This window comes from Notothenia rossii (genome assembly GCF_949606895.1).
Source record: "Notothenia rossii genome assembly, chromosome: 8".
Classification (NCBI taxonomy): domain Eukaryota; kingdom Metazoa; phylum Chordata; class Actinopteri; order Perciformes; family Nototheniidae; genus Notothenia; species Notothenia rossii.
Genome location: NC_136906.1, coordinates 42359884 through 42379535, shown reverse-complemented (window position 1 = coordinate 42379535; position 19652 = coordinate 42359884). Strand labels below are relative to the sequence as shown.

At 40.5% G+C, this 19652-nt stretch overlaps 2 protein-coding genes across 4 annotated transcripts in view; both read left to right on the top strand.

Annotated features, from left to right (window-relative positions):
* Positions 1 to 19652, top strand: part of LOC307016200 (RNA binding protein fox-1 homolog 1-like) — a gene marked incomplete at both ends in the record, with an annotated part of 169923 nt that overhangs the window by 129147 nt on the left and 21124 nt on the right.
* LOC307014462 (chromodomain-helicase-DNA-binding protein 8-like) lies at positions 5668 to 11110 on the top strand. Of its 3 annotated transcripts, none has more exons than XM_079642381.1 (7): positions 5668 to 5739; positions 6437 to 6524; positions 6619 to 6720; positions 6889 to 6987; positions 7542 to 7709; positions 7858 to 8000; positions 9470 to 11110. In XM_079642381.1, the coding sequence occupies exons 5-7, from the start codon at positions 7623 to 7625 to the stop codon at positions 9573 to 9575; spliced, it is 336 nt and encodes a 111-aa protein (XP_079498507.1). In that variant the 5' UTR covers positions 5668 to 5739; positions 6437 to 6524; positions 6619 to 6720; positions 6889 to 6987; positions 7542 to 7622; the 3' UTR covers positions 9576 to 11110. The 3 variants fall into 3 exon arrangements, with proteins under 3 accessions (XP_079498507.1, XP_079498509.1, XP_079498508.1); XM_079642383.1 differs by having other exon boundaries at positions 7847 to 8000; XM_079642382.1 differs by lacking the exons at positions 5668 to 5739; positions 6437 to 6524 and having other exon boundaries at positions 6536 to 6720.

Below are 19652 nucleotides of genomic sequence, written 5' to 3'. Positions count from 1 at the left end.
TTGAACGGAGCTGTCACTCAATGTGACCACGCCCTAATATATGCATAACTTTAAGGCTTAATATTAATTAAACAGATGAGTTGAGAAAAGTTGCAGCCCCCCAATCCATATTCATGAAGGGGGGATCTAACTATACAGAGAATATGGTTTTTTGAACCACGATGTAAACATGTTTATTTCTGCTGTAAATTTGGGCATTTTAACATGGGGGTCTATGGAAATTGTTCCCTTCTGCAGACTGCTCCTACTGGCCACTAGATGAACTGCAGTGTGTAGAACTTCCGTATTGGCGTCCCGGCTCTTCCCCAGGGTTTTCCGCTTGGACAAAACCGATCATGCCCCTCCCTCTCACTGTCTAAGTGAACGGTGACGGTAAAAACTACACTGCGCATGCTCAGAGTATTGTCCAATTTAATATGTGTGGCAAAAATATAATGACCATAGGGGCAGTGAGTTGCCATCCCCACCATACGTCATCTCACATCATTCAGAGCTGATTGGCTGTAAGTACGTGTGACGCGAAAAGTGTGGTGTGTGAAGAGGAGACGAGAGACGCGTCCTAAAAACAGGAAGTAAGCTGCGCATGGCTTCCCTCCACAAAAAAGCAATGAGATTCCTCTATAGGATTTTAGAAAATAGCCCGAAATAAGATTTGTGGGAAACGTACCTGTTATATAAATGCACGTTTTGTTCAGCTGGATAATATCCACATGTCTACCCTACTTTTATAATTTTCTAATCATAAATCTATCGATTAGATTTATGATAGACTTTTGAAACTACAAGAAGGTAAGGAGGACTTTTACAAAACAATTATATAGATTTTTGTCCAGAAGGATAGGCAAATGGACTTCATCTTCAAGTCAAGGTAAGACCGCAATTTCATTGAAAATGGGATCTTACTAAGAGAGAACAATCCAATATTTAAATGATAAAATTATATTTTGTTGGTATCCCTTTGTTGAACTGTATTTAAAATTAATCAAAGCATTAGACAAAAAAAGCTTTTGAAAATAATATTATATTTTGATTTAGGTCCAAATATAATATTTGTAAACCTGAAGAGTCAGTGCCAGTGCCTCACCAGCCATGAACCTCACGGCAGAAGCTTATATATAGACATCTACGTTGTTTGTGCCCCACCACTTTTGTACATATAAAAACGCCACTGGGGGTACCAAATATATGCAGACCGCTGCAATAAGTACATTTAATTAACTGTCTTGTCTAAATTAATATGATACTATTAACAATAATCTTATTCCTATCAGCTGTCAATCACTGTTATGATTCAGTGTTATTATTAAATAAACTATATTTTTTGGAGGAGTTACTGTCATGATGAATGTTCCTCAGGATGCTTGCTCACCCTCCTTCAAATTTGAAAGATAAGTAATTACTATCATATATCAAAAAGAATCAAAGGAATAGTTCATCGCCCCATGACTTCATTGCAAACACTTACAACCTTGACTTTACATCAGAAAGAAAACACATTAAAGAAGTGACTAACTGCATCAGTTAGGGTTAAAAAAACGTGTATTCAGCTAAAACATATACATTGCTTCAGTTATTATCCAGTGGAAAGTCCTTACTTACTGACCTAGTTCAATCAAAGTGGTTACTTTTTTTTGGCTGGGCAGTGAAGTTTTACACACCGTCTTATTTGACTTTCTCAGGACTTGAAACTGTTTTTTGGGGGCAGATCCCCACAAACAAGAAAAATGTATTTACACACGTAAGGTCAGTAAGGTCAGATCTTAATAGTTTATTATGCTCATCGTGTCATCTGTGAGCAGAGCATCACGTTGGCATGCCTATAACAACTTAATGCGGCGATTACCATCTTGTTTAGCAAAACGCCTCACAAACTTATTAAGATTTAAAGTTATGCTGCGTTTTGATTCAATGCTGAGTACAGCCAAACTTGACAGTCTCTTGTCTGTCATTGTAGATCACAAATACCTCATTCCTTCCGTCTACTTGGATCCGAAATGCTTCTCATTTTGCGCTGTCCCCCCGTTCAAATGAAATCGCCGCCAATCATATTATTTCCACGCTTGCGCCAGGGCCGGGGGAGGGGTTACAAGACTCGCGTCTTGTGCTGCATTCACTTGCACTCGGACATTAGAGTTTTTCTCTCATAAATGTCCAATGAGCCACAACTTTTCTTTCAAAACAATATGGAATGCCATTTAAGGTCAAATTAAATAAATAAATAAATACATAAATAATTAAATAAATACATATATATATATATATATATATATATATATATTAGTGGTGGGCCATTATCGGCGTTAACGTGCTGCGTTAACGTGAGACTCTTGTCGGCGATAAAAAAAAATATCGCCGTTAATCTATTCTCAAAGTTGGGTTGGGAGCTGGGTCTATACTACGCAAGCGATGATGACTTTCACCTTGATAATTTAGCGCGGATGTATACCTAGCCGAATTGCACTGTAGGGGGCGAGATCGAGTCTTTGACCTGTGTTTCTTCTACTGTCTATGGATCTGACCCCGGTCAAATCAGCCACATTAAACGTGACATGCTAACATGGATACAGCAGGAATGAAGCCGCGGGGTTTGCTTCAGGGGACATTTATTTTTAAGAAGCTTCCCGATGGAAACCTCGACAAAAATAAGGTTGTTTGCACCTTGTGCAATGCGGAATTAGTTTACTGTAGGAGTTCATCCGGTCTCAAGTACCACCTAAACGCAAAGCATCCCTTAGCTAATGCGGAAGATGCCGGGCCGAGCACTGATGTAGCGCGGGGGAAGACTCGTCGTCAAACAACTATGTTTGAGTGCAACCGAGGCAAGCCCGTCAGCACAGCTCTATCAGCCAAGCTAACTAGTCTCCTCGCTCAGTGGATTGCCACCAGCTGCAGGCCCATTAGCGTGGTTGAAGATGACGGGCTCGAGCTTGTTCTCCAGGCGGCCACAGGTGACCCATCTTACAAACTGCCTGCGAGGCGAACTATCATGAGGAGAATACATGACCAGCACGCAGAAGAGAAAGCTACGAAAGTTGAGAAGATGGTAGAGGCGAGGTCTGTAGCACTGACTGGGGACCATTGGACGTCCGTTAACAACGACAACTACCTCGGCGTTACAGTACACCTCATCGATGCTAGCTGGGAACTTCACTCCTTCGCTTTAGGTATGCTACGTTATGTCATTTTAAATTACATAATTGAATTTTGTAGCCTTTTAATTACCACCACGTTATGTTTGCTTCTTGATAATTGCTAGTTGTTTACTACTAGTAGTGAAATTATTCTAATTTACTTTGTCTGTCTTTGTCAGTTTGTGATGCATTTTGGAAACTGGAGATGAGCCCCTGGTCTAATGCACCACCTGGCTTGAGAAACCCGTTCTCAAAGACTTACTTTTAGTCATTATTTGGGTAGCACACATATTCTGAATGCCTTCGGCAGAATTCAAATGAGCCATTTTAATCTAGATTAATCTAGATTAATTCCAAGAATACAGTGAGATTAATCTAGATTAAAAAAATTAATCTATGCCCACCACTAATATATATATATATATATATATATATATATATATATATATATATAAATATGCCTATGAAATACATTCTGAAATAAATAAATGAGGCAATAAATATATATACATGTACATTTAAATACACATTTATTTATTTCATGGGACTTTTATTTCATAATGACACATTTATTTATTTCAAGAGACTTTTATTTCATAATGACACATTTATTTATTTCAAGAGCTATTTATTTTGTAATGACACATTTATTTATTTCAGGGGGCTTGTATTTCATAATGACACATTTATTTATTTCAGGGGACTTGTATTTCATAATGCCACATTTCAATTCCTTATATGCAAATGAACGGGGCGTGGTTAGCTCACAGATCCAGACCAAAGCAACAGCACCACAACACTGACTCAATAGCTTTTGTTTCACACTCCAGTAATCTTAAGTGGTTTGCAAACTGCCAATAAACCAAACCGGTTCAAGAACCATTCTTGTGCTTTTCTGGTGCTTAACTGGTTCTTCTCTGGTTCTGAGTCCAGAGCCAGTTCCAGGCTACAGCCTGATTTAGCTCTGGTTCTTCCTGTTTCAGCCGCAGCGGAGCCGGCTCTAAACACAGAAAACCGGTTCTTAGCTGACCCCACTTGGCTGCCCGGCAAGAACCAAGAACCACGCTCACGTCGGATTAACCTGAGCCATAGCCTGATAACAGTTTATGGCGAGTACGGAAAATGAAAGTTGTAACAAGCAGTAGCGCTGAGCAAAGTGAGAAGATCGTTCTTATTATACATCCATGGTGAAGGTCAGTTGAGAGCGGTTGAGAGCGGTTTCTGTGACTCCGCCCAATGCTGCTCTTCTGAGAGTAACCGCTCTGACAGCTCTCTCTAGTCCAGTGGTCACCAACCTTTTTAAGCCCAAGATCACCGACCTCGGCCTAAGTGAAAGGCGAGATCTACCTATTGCAGAATTGAGTGAAAAAGACGGCCCAGACAGATATTTTTTTAAATATCGAAGATGAAAGCATCAATCTGGTGCACTTTGAGAGCAACATGAAGAGATCTATGGATTCATCTCTCAGCACCCATATGAGACAGAACTGTAAACAGATGTTCTTTTTCTTTATGGATATTTTACAAATCACTCCCCTTTTAAACTGTATTCTTGTTTTACTGCCATATAGTATTTCATACCTGTTTTTCATTTATTCTCTTATTGTTTGTATAACTATAATGATCATATGAAGGTGTACCGCGGATATAATCTTTTGAATAATTTGTGACAAAACCGTTCTAATCTAAACACTCAGAGTCCTTTAGCTCACCTGAGCCCCTCAGTCTGACAGGGGAAGACTCTCCTCCAGCTTGTTGTGGAAACAGCTCCTTATGTCCGTTAGTGCAGCTATCTAACCAGATGCTATCATCACGTTCCCCGCTAGCACCGGTTCCTCTCTCTCCCTCTCTCCCTCTATCACACTAAATGCGCTATTGCCACACACACACACACACACACACACACACACACACACACACACACACACACACACACACACACACACACACACACACACACACACACACACACACACACACACATACATACACACACACACACACACACACACACACACACACACACACACACACACACACACACACACACACACACACACATACATACATACATACATACATACATACATACATACATACATACATACACACACACACACACACACACACACACACACACACACACACACACACACACACACACACACACACACCCCCACACACACACACACACACACAGACACACAGACAGAGAGAGCCGAGCTTGAATGACACAAGCACACGTGTATTTCCATGCAACTCTCTGATTGGTCTGGTGACTTGCCTCTGTTGCATTCACTGAACACGGGAAATTACATTCCTGCCGTCCTCTCTTGTGTCATGATGAGGTTCACATAAAGCACAGTTAATGTATTATATTATTGAGGTGTCTCAAATATACGTCAATCAAGTGGCACCTGCTAACGGGGTGGTGGATGATATGTTTACATCTAAAAACATATTTTTCAAACATTATTATTTTTATTTTATTTTTCTTTCTTTTGTTACTTGTTTTGTTAACGGTCCGCGATCCACCCGCACCACACTCGACTGGTTGGTGACCACTGCTCTAGTCTCTACTGGGAAACAGCTAAAAGTCCTTCTGGAGGTAAGCAACGCTACACAATTACACCCAGTCTGAGAGTAAAATATTTCTCGACGGTTCGTTTTGCTTTCTTACAACGTTAAGTTAATGTCAACGTAACCTTAAGTTTGCTAGGAGGCTATTGTTACGAGCTAGCTGTCTTAGCTAACAACAGTTAGCAGCTTACGTTTTCTGCATTTTGTGTTGCCCTTGAAAAACGTGATGTAGTTATTTAAGGGTATATTATTGGAGTTGTTATTTTACTAGTTGAGAGAGTTAAGTTGCGTTTAAAATCGTCAATGTAATGCACGTTAGAGGTTTTCTGTTGGACATGAAGTCAGCTAACGTTTGCTAACTCTACCAGGTTAAGCTGTACTTTATGTGGCAGCTAGCTTAATAAAGAGGGGTTTTGTGCTTCATTGCTAACTTTTCTTACAAATGTGTGTTAATCTACCTGAAACTGTAGGGACAGTTTGTTTCTACTTAACTATACAGACCATGTTTGAGGAGATGCAAAACATTCTGTACATGAATTGGGTCCAACATATACCTTGAGTAATGTTACTTTGCTGCTAAAAATGAAACATCATTATCAGATGAGGACATCACTAAAGTGTGTGAGTCTGTCAGGGGATTTGATCTGTTCTCAGGATGTCGTACACACTGCTCTGGTATTACTTATCTTGTAAAATGTAAGTCTCCCGCTCTTGTCATCGTTCAGGCTTTGCATTTGAACTCATATGACTGGTTGCGGACTTGAAGTGAACGACTTCCTGGCCCTCCTGACCTTCCTGATATCCAGGAAAAAGGTGAGATTATAATACATTTGAATGCCAAAAGCAAGTTATTGTTTTTAACTTTTTAAATATTATTGTGTTGGGGCATTTATGTTTTATTGGACAGAGGCAGTAGATATCTACTGGAAACAGTGGAGAGGGAGGAGATGATATGCAGCAAAAGGCCCAGCCGGATGGTTGCTGCTCCGTGTGGAACGTGTTCTATCAGGTAAAGCACTACTTTCTTACCCAGTTATTTATGGTATTGAGTTTGAATTTAGCCTTTGGAATCTAATTTCCAACAGTGCATTGTAAAGACTGAAAAATGTAAAGCTTGACATGATTTGGTATTTTACTTAAGAGGATGTCTTCTCTTATTTCCTTATCTTTCTTTCAGGTGTAACATCTACCAATGGTTGTACATGACAGAGACCTCCTCCGCCTCTTTGCTGTCTTACTAGTCAATCCTTCTGATCAGGTCCTTTCCTAAATAGTGGTACGTTTTAAAGTTCAGTGTACGTTAATTTAGCAACTTAATGCTTTACTGCTGTTGAATAAACCCTATATTGCTAGTCATTTTTATTAAAACTACGATTTGTAAACTTTTTGATTCCAATTACAATAATCTTTTTGTGATAATTGTAAAACATATCTTAACATCCATCAGCAATCAATACAACAAATCATCCAACACTAGATAGAAGAAATCAGGACCTATTTCTTTTTATACAACAGCATGTTTTGGGACTGCTCATTGAGATTGCATTCATTGCATTCATTGCTCACTCATCAAGAGCCATTGAGTCTACCTTTTGTAGTCGGCCTCTTAGAATGTTTATCATTTCTTGTCTCTTAACATTCCTATAATATACGATATATATATCTGCTCTGTCTGTCCTAAAGATAGTTCAATAGGGCTACAACAACAACAGTCTTTCCATTTATTCCCTCGGTTCTTTAAGTGTCTATTTTCCCATTTAATGCTTAAAAACGTTGAACAGCAGCTGCACATGATGCTCTTTTGACCCCTCTTTTAATTTTTTATTTCAGGCTCAAGCTCGGTGTTATCGTTTTGGCCAGTCTAAGGCGGTGAAGGTATACCGTCTGATCACTAGAAACTATGAGAGGGAAATGCTGGATAAAGCTAGTCTGAAGCTCGGGCTGGACCGTGCCGTCCTGCAGAGCACGAGTGGGAACAAAGAATGCAACAACAACGGGGTGAGGAAAAGAAAATCTGTCATATTTCTAGATGCCAAGTCATTTTTGGGTCAGTCGCTGTTGCAGTACGCTTAGTTTATTTTCGAAAAGAGTTTTCTAAATCCAATTGTGTAAATGTCTCTCTGCGTCACCTTTAGCCGTCCAGCAGTTCTCCAAGAAGGAGATTGAGGACCTGCTGAGGAAAGGAGCCTACGCCGCCATCATGGACGAGAACGACAAAGGCAATCGCTTCTGCGAGAAGGACATCGACCAGATCCTGCAGCGAAGAGCCACCATCATCACCATCCCCAGGTATGTTCTTAGCAACACTAGCCACTTGCTCTTTGTGAGACACCAAGTACTTGGTTATTTGAAATGTAATATTGATGATGTAATAATTAAAACTAGGGATGGGTACCAAGCCCCAGTATTAACGGGGCCCAGGGGCTGAATTAGTAAAGACCGTGGTACAGTTAAGGTCCAACGTTATCGATATTTTTATCGCTACTGGAGACATTTAAAAAATAGATGTCATATGTATTATATCTACATAAAAATTATATTGCAGTCTTACTACAAAAAAGAGACTACAAAATGCGTTTATGATTTATTCTCGATGTTTTCAATCCAGACGAGAGATCTCTCCCCTGTCGGTGTGCGAGGGGATGGGGCAGTTTACACACACACACACACACACACACACACACACACACACACACACACACACACACACACACACACACACACACACACACACACACACACACACACACACACACACACACACACACACACACACACACACACACACACACACACACGCGCACGTGTGCGCACAGAAACACACACACACATGGCGGAGAGAACTAAGCGCCCCGAGGGTAGTTATATGTTACCCGTCTTGAGTATGGATGTATAATAAGAACTGGATACAGCATCGGAGGAGGGGTCTCGTTCTTTCCTATGAGAGCTGCTCATTGGCGCATTAAGTCAAAATGGCCCAACTTTTGAGAGAGCGAAACGTCATATTACCTGTCATGCCTAGCTGTCAGAGCAGAAGAACCCGTATGTGCGCTCACAGAGCATGCGCCCCTTAAGCCCCGCCCCCGAGCACCCACTCTCGGCTCACTAGAAAGAATGGAGAAAGAAAATAAATCTAGATTGGACTTTTAGTGCATTTTACAACTTTAAGGACCAAATGTTTCTAATAAGGGCTATAAAATAGTTCATACTGGGTCGTTTATTTAGTTTCAAAAAAATTATCCACCGATTTACAGACGTCTCTTTCCCAATGTTAGTCAATGGGAAAAAGTATTTCTGGGCCGGTCGACGTCACAGACTGGTAAGGAAATTGTGGTACCACCGTTTATTCAACACAACCAATATTTTCCTCAGAGTCCGGCGCACTTCCTGGGGGCTTGGTCTCGATGTGGAAAATGCTCATTGCCAAAAGTGCAATAAGAATTTAGCATGTAAGGGTGGTAACACAAGCTTTTTGTCTAAACATTTAGAAAAAGTGCACCACATTCAGACGGAGAAATGCACCGGGTTCGACTGTCTTTGTCGTAGCTCTGTAGCCCCATCCACGAGTAACGTTTCCACGTCAGGTATTATGTATGCTAGCAGCAACACACAGAGTTAACTCAATTATACAAACATGGGTTAAAGATTAGAGGTAACTGAGTTATTTATTTTGTTAAAGTTTCAGATATTCTGTTTGCAGTTCTATCATCACATAATTTAATATGATGTGTTAAAACATGGTTGTTTCTTATTTTCAGTTTGCTTCAAGCAGTGGCTGTACGAGAAAGACGTGGAGGACCAAGAAATGCTGGCCAAATTGGCAAAGACCGGAAGATATATAACAGAGAAGATAATGGATATTAACAAGAAAAAGAAAAAAAATGTTTATAATTTCTTTGTTGCTGTTTACATTTTGAATTATATTTGTTATTTTTAAATCAAATGCATCTATTTTAGATGATATATTTATTTAGATGTAGGTTTTTTTTGTAATATTATTGTATTAACAGTGCATGACATTAAGGATTTTGGGAGATGGCAATGTGGGCCATCTAAGCTAATTTAAAGATGGCCCTATTGCCCTGAAAAATGCGCGCGGACGAAATGGCACGAAGGGTTTTAGGGACCTCCCCCTAGAAAATGTAGATTTTTGCAGGTCTTAGATGCTGTCTGGTGCATTCTCTAGACTGAATTATAAGATGAACAACCACAATATTATATTGTACAATTTCAATTTGATTCTTCATTTCACTTGTTTGTTTGTTCTTTCGCTTGCCTGCCCTGCATAGCTATAAGAAATACTTAAGTTGTTGGTCAAGACACTTTCCATCTGATGAAGGCAAAGTCCTTCCCAGATGTAAAAAAGTAGAACACATTACATTCAGTTGTAACTGCCAAAACAAACATTATTTACACAATTATGGCCCCTGTTAAAAATGTTTGTAATGTTATCTACTGTAAGTTGGTCGAACGAATGCCTCCTCATCAGGAAGCTGACCGAGCAGACCCGAGCAGCAGTCGAGAGGAGCCGAGCGCATCCACGAAGCACACAAAATGGCGACGTCAGAGTTCCCGTTAGCCAGCAAATCTAAATCTCTCAAAATAATTTCCCTTTAGCGCAATACTGCTTCAGTTGCGCCACTTATGTGACAGACAAGAAGAGTATGTGACAGACAAGAATAGTCAATTATAATGTCTAACACTTAAAGAGCCTGTGACAATAGTTTCCCCCATCATCCAAACCCATCAATTTGAGTAAATATTGTCCCCTTGAAAACCGTTACTGAACTGATTTTGGATATTTGGACTATGATAACCATTAATCTGCCCTTCAATGTTGACCATTTTCTAGATCTTCTCGGGGATTCTTCAAGTCCCGCCAAATTATGTGTGACGTCATTGCGGGCACAGCGCTCCAGCTGCACCGTTCAGGATCCCAGCATCTGCATGTAAACGCACGATGGGGCACACAGCAGCAAGCTCAGACAGCGATGACAGTTTAATTTTGAACGTTTCTGAGAGCTCATATGAGGCTGAAGGATCGGTTTATGTTGTATCTGTTAGAAGTTTAGGAATTAGGTGCGTCAATATGGGCGATCATACGGTCATGTAGCCAGTGGTGGACTGGGACTAAAAATCAGCCCGGGACTCTCGACCGGCCCACTTCGGTACCACTAGTAAATTGTCAACGGTGGGAGTGGGGGATGTGCTAGTGACTTATCCGACCGGCCCACTTCGGTACCGGCCCATCGCGATTCGTCCAGATGGCCAGTCCGCCACTGCACCCAGCCCAGCCCACGTAAACTGTCAAAGGGGGGAGCCTCGCTGCGGGGAAACGGTGTCCCGATCGGAGTGGGAATAATAATAATAATAATAATCCTTGCATTTTATCCATTAATTTCCCCAACATTGTGGTAAAAAAAAACACACGTTTAATCCATGTTGGTGTACTACTACAACCAGTGGTGTAGTGGGGATGTTTTTACTGGGTGGACGGGGTGGTGGGTGGACAGGAGACACTATGGACGCGCTCGTGAACTGTCAACGGGGGGGGGGGGGCTTGGGGACCTCTGTATCGCCTGTCAGCGCAACTTACATGATGCCGTTTAGACAATATAATAATAAAGGGCGGTGCCGGCTGTCAGCGAACCGATCCGGCCTTTGTGCGCGACTATCACTCAAATGTGGGACATAGTCTCAATGTGTGGGACGCGGGACAAATAATAAAAATGCTGTGTGTGCAGTCCCGCACAGTGCGGGACACCTGGTCACCCTACACACACAGTTCTGCCCCTCACACACACACGCTTCAAATCAAGTTGCATAAATGCTTGAGCTACGTTTTTATTATAATTACTGTGAAATCTGCCTATTATGTTTTCGTCATCATTACAACAAACACACACTTGCAACTGATAACACTGGCAATGATTTTAGATGTATTAGACAATTAAAAAAAGAAATCATGCTTCAAATAAGTGGGGGTACGGCGTACCCCCGCGTCCAACGCCCACTACACCACTGACTGCAACTACAAAAAGCTAAGGTTTGTTTTCTCATCAGGAAATGCAGACCGGCTCAAACAAAAGATTTTTAAATCATCATCCTCACGATCATTTAATGTATCATATGTTCGCCGAATTGACATGAAAGCACTAATAAATGTAGTTTCATCCACTTGAGTTTACAACTACAAAAATAATCGATTTGTTTTTATATCACATCCGACGGGAGGAAATTCAGCAGCTCTCACTACCGATTTTGAATCCTAATTTAATCATCATCTTCACCACGATCATTTATGTTTATGTTCGCCGAATTGACATGAAAGCACTGACAAATATGAATATACTGTAGTCAACTTCATTAAAACGTTATTAACATGCCTAAACTCAGTAATTCACCATTTCTACGCATGACAACACACTTTGTCCGTGCTTGGCTCTCTCGCCGCACAGTGAAGCGTTCCCGCATTGACGTCACTTCCGGCTTCCCCCAAAACCTCAAAATGAGTCGAAGGAATTTTCCCGCGATGTTCAAAATGATTGATATTTATGGGAACGTTATCGCTTTTTCTTTTTTAAACTGACGGTTCGAGATTACTAGTAGCCCACTATTTCATTGCACAACAGTTGTTGGCTTCGTGTCACAGGCTCTTTAATGTGGAGAAAGAGATGTCCTGTATGGGTTGATTGTGCGTTGATCTGTTGGTAATGCCTCGGGGTTCCGGTGGGCATGTAAACAAATGCATAATGCCGTGCTATACTTTGTGGCCTCACCCAGTTGCATAGCAACACTTATTGTTTAGGTGTCTTTTAATAAGCAGGTTGCAAGCGGCAAACTCTGGGGAACAGCCGGGACGCCAATACGGAAGTGCAACACACTGCAGTTCATACATGGGCCGCTAGGGACTGAATGGAGAAAGGAGCAATTTCCATAGACCCCCATGTTAAAATGCCCAACTTTACAGCAGAAAAAAACATGTGTCTACCCATGGATGCAATAAATATTATTATCGATATAGTTAGATTCCACCTTCATGATTATGAATCTGTGAGTGAATTGTTTTCTAACACAACCATTTTATTTATATTAGGTCTTAAAGTTTTTGCATAAATTAGGGCGTGGTCACTTTGATGGACATGCCTCACTGTCAGCTAACAGCAACTTGTCCACTCTGCTAGGCTACAACCATAGAGGCTACAACGTTAGTTAGTCATAGTACTGTACTTGACCCTTTAGCTTTAGCCGTGTTCGTGGTGATTGTGCATTTTCGGGAATATTGTTACAAATACCAGACAATTAAAATGTCGTGCTGTGCGCTTGAATATACTAACAGAACTTCCAAGAAGTCTAAAATGATAATATTATACATGTTAATTCCGTTCGCAGGTGTTTGTGTGCTTGGTAGCTTAGCTTGTTACTTATTAGCCAGCTAAGGACGTAACCCTTTATATATACATATACATTTTAGTTTATGATTCAGCCTTGGGTAAGAGTTTTATAGTCTATGGCTATGACGCCCATAATGCTAAACGGGAGCAAATGTTAATAGGGGACCCAATTATCCCAGTGGTGGCCGCCGGAGCTAACGGAGCCGCAGGGGGCTAGCTCCAGCCGACGTCCTGGAACTAGCCCACTGCGGCTCCGTTAAGTCCGGGCAATGGAGTCCGTCGTTATAACTTGAGATCAAGGAATGCAGCGAAACGCAGACTTGGTTCGCCTGCTGTAGTATTAGCTAAATAAATTATGTTGAACAAAGCTTATTAAGCTGAACATCGCCACAATTGTTCTGCTATGTATCGGTACTTATTTTCTTAACGTGTGAATGACAAGCATTAAGAATAACAAAATATAGCTAATTATCTTGCAGATTGTCTCATTTGATTATGAATGTAACGTTTATATAGGGGAACTACACTGTTAGCAGTAACTTGGTATGAATGTATTTCATGTTAGCTTAGTTTCTTAGCCTGAGCTAGCTCTGTTTACTTCCAGTTCGGAGGCAGCAGTTCCCGCCTCGGCTCCGCCTCTTCGCCCTTATTTGGAGCAGGCTGGAGTAGGCGGGAGTTGAACTCTGACGTCACTGTCGAGCCGTTAGTGACCGACTCCGCCTACTAAGGGCTTCTCTGCAACTCTGCAGAATCCTATGGGTGATGTCACGGACACTACGTCCATTTATATATACAGTCTATAGCAGTTAGTCATATCATTAGCTAGAACTAGCTGGATCTGATCGATATGGACATAAACGCGAGTGAAGTCTAATCTGACGGGAGAGAGTGATCAGCTGCTGCTGACGAGTCGACACGCAGCTCTGCATGACCACATGCAGCGATGAGCAGATAAAACACACACTTCAGGTTAGAATATCACACGTAGCTATTTTAATTACCTCTCAAACACTAGTTATAGATATGTTTGGTTTTACTGTCGGGTCACTCATTACTGGATCCGCGAGCTGCATGATACTGGCATAATAGATTGCCCGATCGGGCAACCAGCAGGTGAGGCTTCATTGCCCGAGCTAAATACTAGATGGCCCCGGGCCATTGGGCAATCCTTAATGTCGAGCCCTGATTAAGTATAACTTATTAAATGCAAATACTGTTATGAACACTATACAATGTCTTTATTTTGATAGTTACCAGAATACATTGTATATTTAATACTAACTAGGGATGTAACGATACCAAAAACTCACGGTACGATAATATCGGGATAACAAGTCCACAGTACCGTATTTATCGCGATATTGAATAATAAAGGAAAGGAAAAAAAATTCAGACTTTTCTTTTTTTCAATAAAACATTTTTTTACTCGGAAAATGTTTTTTTATTACATAATAAATCGGATTTTTACAGCATTTTTGTAGGACAGCAGTATTTTAAAGTGTCAAAAACAAATTGACAGTAACAGACTGGAACAAGAAAACCAGTGTTTTTGTACCTACTAGTACTACCAAACAAAGTAAGCATTTTCTTTATGCCACTGCATCTCACAAATAAACAAGGACATTTAATAATCAGACCCTGCAATAAAATAAATCAAGTTTCACTTTAGTTTTTCAAGTAACTCAACTCAAACTCACTAGTCACTCACTCAGCATCATCAGACAGGTTTTTAGGAATATGAGAATGTCCACATTTCCAGGTATTTATAAGCTGGGATGTTTGGGCATTTACAATATCCCCTGCTCTGGAAAAAATCTCGCTTGGTACTGATGTTGCTGGGACACCAGTGGTCGCGTTAACCGAATATTTTATTTAACAATGATGGAAAAATCTGAAAGCAGTCTGTCATTTTGACAGATTAGAACAAACTCGGAACAGCGCCAACGTTCCCCCGCAGCCAGGCTCTGGTGTTATGCCGTGTTATGCATGCCCTCCAAAAGGAAATTATATAGTTTCCAAACCGTACTTTGCCGTACAGATCAATACATGTCTGGGAGGTCTTGCTTTACGCTGTGCGCGTCCCGCGAGGTGCATGCACACATGGCATAACACCGCCCCCTCCCCCCGTTGACAGTTCACGAGCATGCTCTATCGTGAACTTTTCAGACCCGACGGGTAATAAGGGATTATGACGGATATTTTACGATCCTGTCTGTCGAAATGAAGGACAGCGAAAAAGTCCAACGCCAGGCTTATTGACAGGGCGAGATATAAATATATGGTTGATACTTGTCAATGTCTCTAGGTGTGTAAATGTAGCCCTGTAAATACAAGGTCCTTTTGTGTTATCTGTTGTTTTATTTTCATGTTGTAACCTACTTGCTGCCATGTTAGACAGGTCTCTCTTGAAAAAGAGATCGATGATCTCAATGGGACCACCTGGTTAAATAAAGTGTTTAAAAAAAAAAAAAAAAAAGGAAAAATCTTTTTTTTTTTTTATCGCGGTAGATTTTGTTAGTCTCACGACGGTATTGGGAAGTTTATTTACCGCGATACCGCGATATTCGGTATATCGTTACATCCCTAATACTAACATAAGCTGGTGATAGATAAATCCTGGTCTCCTGGTATGCCAGCAGACCAGCATATGTTGTGTTTTGGTCACCAGCATGATCCACCAGCATGGACCATGCTGGTGACCAAAACACAACATATGCTGGTCCATGCTGGTTTTTTCAGCAGGAAGGCAACCACACACTTATAAAAAAAGAACACACTTTATAAAGTGTAATACTCTCTCAAAGTCCCCTCCTGAGAACAAAATCATGCTACTTCTGCCTTATTTTCATTCAGTAGTCCTTCTCCTCCATTTTCTTCCTCTTCTCGAGTAGTCAGTGTGGTCCTGTTGCTTTGGTCTGGGTCTCTGGATCTGTGAGCTAACCATGCCCCGTTCATCTGCATATAAGGAATGGAAATGAGACATTATGAAATACAAGTCCCCTGAAATAAATAAATAAATGTGTCATTATGAAGTACAAGTCTCTTGAAATAAATAAATGAGTCATTATGAAATACAAGTCACCAGAAATTGTTACGAACTCAGGCACTTAGGAGATACAGATGTAGCGATTAATTACAAACAGTTTGAAACGCGAGGGCCGTGATTGGTACGTGTTCTGCCCTCGCTCAAGGGAAAACCTCCAGCTTGACTTGAGACCGCCCCCGTGATAGATAAATGTAATTATAATGAAGCCAACTGCAATGGATCATTGATCCACCAGGGGGTGCAGTGGGGTTCCACACTGGAGCTCATGTGACATAAAGTGAGATACAGTATGCTGGATGTACAGCGGAACTTTGTTAAGATCCATATGTCACGGATATCATACTACTGTGCTAAATAAGAGACATGTAATCATTTACAAAACATCACCATGTTGTTATTTAACAAAATAATTTTGTTATTCCAAAATAAACGGGAGGAAATGCAGCCCGGCTCTCGATTTTTAATCCTAATTCAATCATCATCGTCACCACGATCATTTATGTTTATGTTCGCATTAAAACGTTATTAACGTGCCTAAACTCAGTAATTCACCAAAAATATGTATATTTTAATGGAGCTTCGTCGGTCGATCAGGATCCCAAAGCGTAGCGGAGGGATCCTCATCTGGATGAAGGGTGTTATTTTCCCCATGAGGAACAAGTCGCTGCAAATATCCCGCTTATTACATGGCCACATTCTCAACAAAGTAACAAAATGACTCCCAATATTAATTGAAATGCTTTTATGGATTTAGAAAATGTTTTTATTGATTTAAAAATAGTTGTATTGATTTAAATTGACATGCATCCGCTAAGAAAAATAGTCCGTTGTTACCATTTTTTAAACAGTCTGAATGAAACGGCAGCTCTCAGCTGTGTATTTACACAACTAATGGCCCATCAACCACAGCTCTCTCCCCCCTCCACCCCTGATCTTTCTTCTCCAGCAGCTGAATTAACAGTAGGTTACTCTGAGTGACCATAGACTGTATGTGACAAGCTTACAGTTAGTGACGTAACAACACCATAAAAGCTGGTGGGTTGAAAGCAATACGGGAGGTAAAAATAACTAGAATAATTGTGATTTATTTATTGTGGCTTTTAAGTTTTTAGGTATAAAATGTTATGTAATTCAGGCTTATAGTTCACCCTTCTCTAAAAGCCTTCAACAATGACAATATTCATTGTAATTTAATAAATCCTTCCAACACACATTGTAAAAAATAGCCTACTGTAAGTTAAGAAATCATTCCAATATGTACATCTTCTGATGTAACAACAATAACATTATAAATAGTAACATAGCTGAACATGGTATTGCACATTTAGCTTTGAGTGTTACTGACCTGAGATGTTTTTATTACATGAATTAAGGTGACTGAGGCTTTTTAACATACAGGGATGCAAACTCATCAGGTATGAAAAAGGTGACAAGGATCCGAGCCACCGGCTCCCCCACCCCACGGAATAACAGAGGATTTTAGCAGTCAGAACAACTAAAGCAGCAGTGTTAATAATAACAGAAACGCCAAAGAGTCACATCTAATAGAAATATATAAAAGCATTTATTTTAAATGATGTAGCAGTCAGTTTATAATTTTGGCAGCACTGTTGAGCATTTTGAAAATGTATTTTCATGCCTCTGTGCAAGGCTTAAGTCTTTTTATCTTTATAGCCACATGGTGTGAAGTAACTAAGTTCATAAACTCAACAAGTACTATACTTGGGCACAATTTTGAGATACTTGTACTTTATTTAAGTATTTAAATGTTTTGCTACTTTGTTCTTCTACTCCACTACAGTTCAGAGGTACATGCTCTACTTTTCCTCCACTCCATGTATGTAATACCTTTAGTTACTTTACAGATGTGGATGAATGATGTGAAATATAATCAAGTGTTAATTCCGACTTTAGTTCCACCTGGAGTAAATCCACAAGCTACCCTGCAGTATACAAAGTCATTCAAACTAGTTGCACCTTTACCAGCTTTGAGAACACTTTCATGATCAATCATTATAAAACATATCATATCTATTATTCTGAAATGGACCAATCTGCACAATCACTACTTTTACTGTCGCTACTTTCACTATATTTTGATGATAACACCGTTCTACTTTTACTTGAGGAACATTTTGAATGCAGGACTTTTACTGTAACAGAGTATTCCTACACTCTGGGACTATTACTTTTACTCAAGTACAAGATCTGAGTACTTCTTCTTTTACTCAAGTACAAGATTTGAGTACTTCTACTTTTACTCTAGTACAAGATCTGTGTGCTTCTACTTTTACTCAAGTACAAGATCTGAGTACTTCTACTTTTATTCAAGTACAAGACCTGAGTACTTCTACTTTTACTCAAGTACAAGATCTGAGTACTTCTACTTTTACTCAAGTACAATATATATATACTTATACCACCTCTGTTTATAGCCTATGAAAAAAACTATTATAAATAGAAGGCTAAAGCTAACGTTAGCAGATAGTGACAATGTATGCTAGCTAGCTAGCTCAACCATTCCTTAAATAATATTGCCACAGAAAAACTTTTCAGTTCACATCACGCTCTGCCGCTCCGACAGGGAGCTCTGCTCTGAACACCTGAATTGCCCGTTCTAACAGCTGTTCACCAGCGGTCCAGTCTGTGCGACAGTGACTCCGGACGCACAGTTAATATTAACGAACGCACCCGTAGGTAATGTAGCTGCTGAAGCTAGACCATAGTAGTATTATTCATCCCGCTTTCGTCTCATTAGTATGCATAGAAAGTGACAGGTGCTGTGACAGGTCACACCTCTCCCTACTTATGCTAATGAGCTAACTACCGCCTCCCCTTTGTTCGAGCTGTGAGATCTCAAGTAGGTGTGATATCCCAAGTAGGTGTGAGATCCGTCGATAGGAGGGGGGTGATGTGTATTCACAGGTGTGAAAAGCCCCCACTGTTGCGCCTTATGGTGTATAATAAAAAATGTTTCAATCACATTAGTATGCATAAAAAGTGACAGGTGGGCCCGCCCCCAAGTCTATTAAAACAAAATGCCGCTTCCATCACATTAGTATGCATAAAAGTGACAGAAGGGCCCGCCCCAATTATGTGATGTCAGAAGAACGAAGGGTTGGAGTGAGATAAAAAAAAAGAACCCCGTGCAGATAAAAAGCCAGTCATTTCCAATCATCAAGTCATCTTTCCAAAAAGAAAAAAATGGCCAAGAGACGCCTCGATATGGGTTTAATCAGCGAGACGCCTGTGACAACTTACCGCCATCCGTCCGGAGCGCCAATCAAGAAACGGATGCAGTATCTGTGCCGGGTTCAAACACCTCCGGTCGAAGATCTTGAAGAGAAATGGCTTCTGGAAAATGAACTTGTTTGGGGATACGTATTCAACTATATGGCGAATGAACTGCATTTCTACAATCTGAAGAATGGAGAAACGTATGGACCCCACAGTGTTAAAGCAACGTTGACCTCAACAGATTGGGCTGTGTTAACTCTGGTG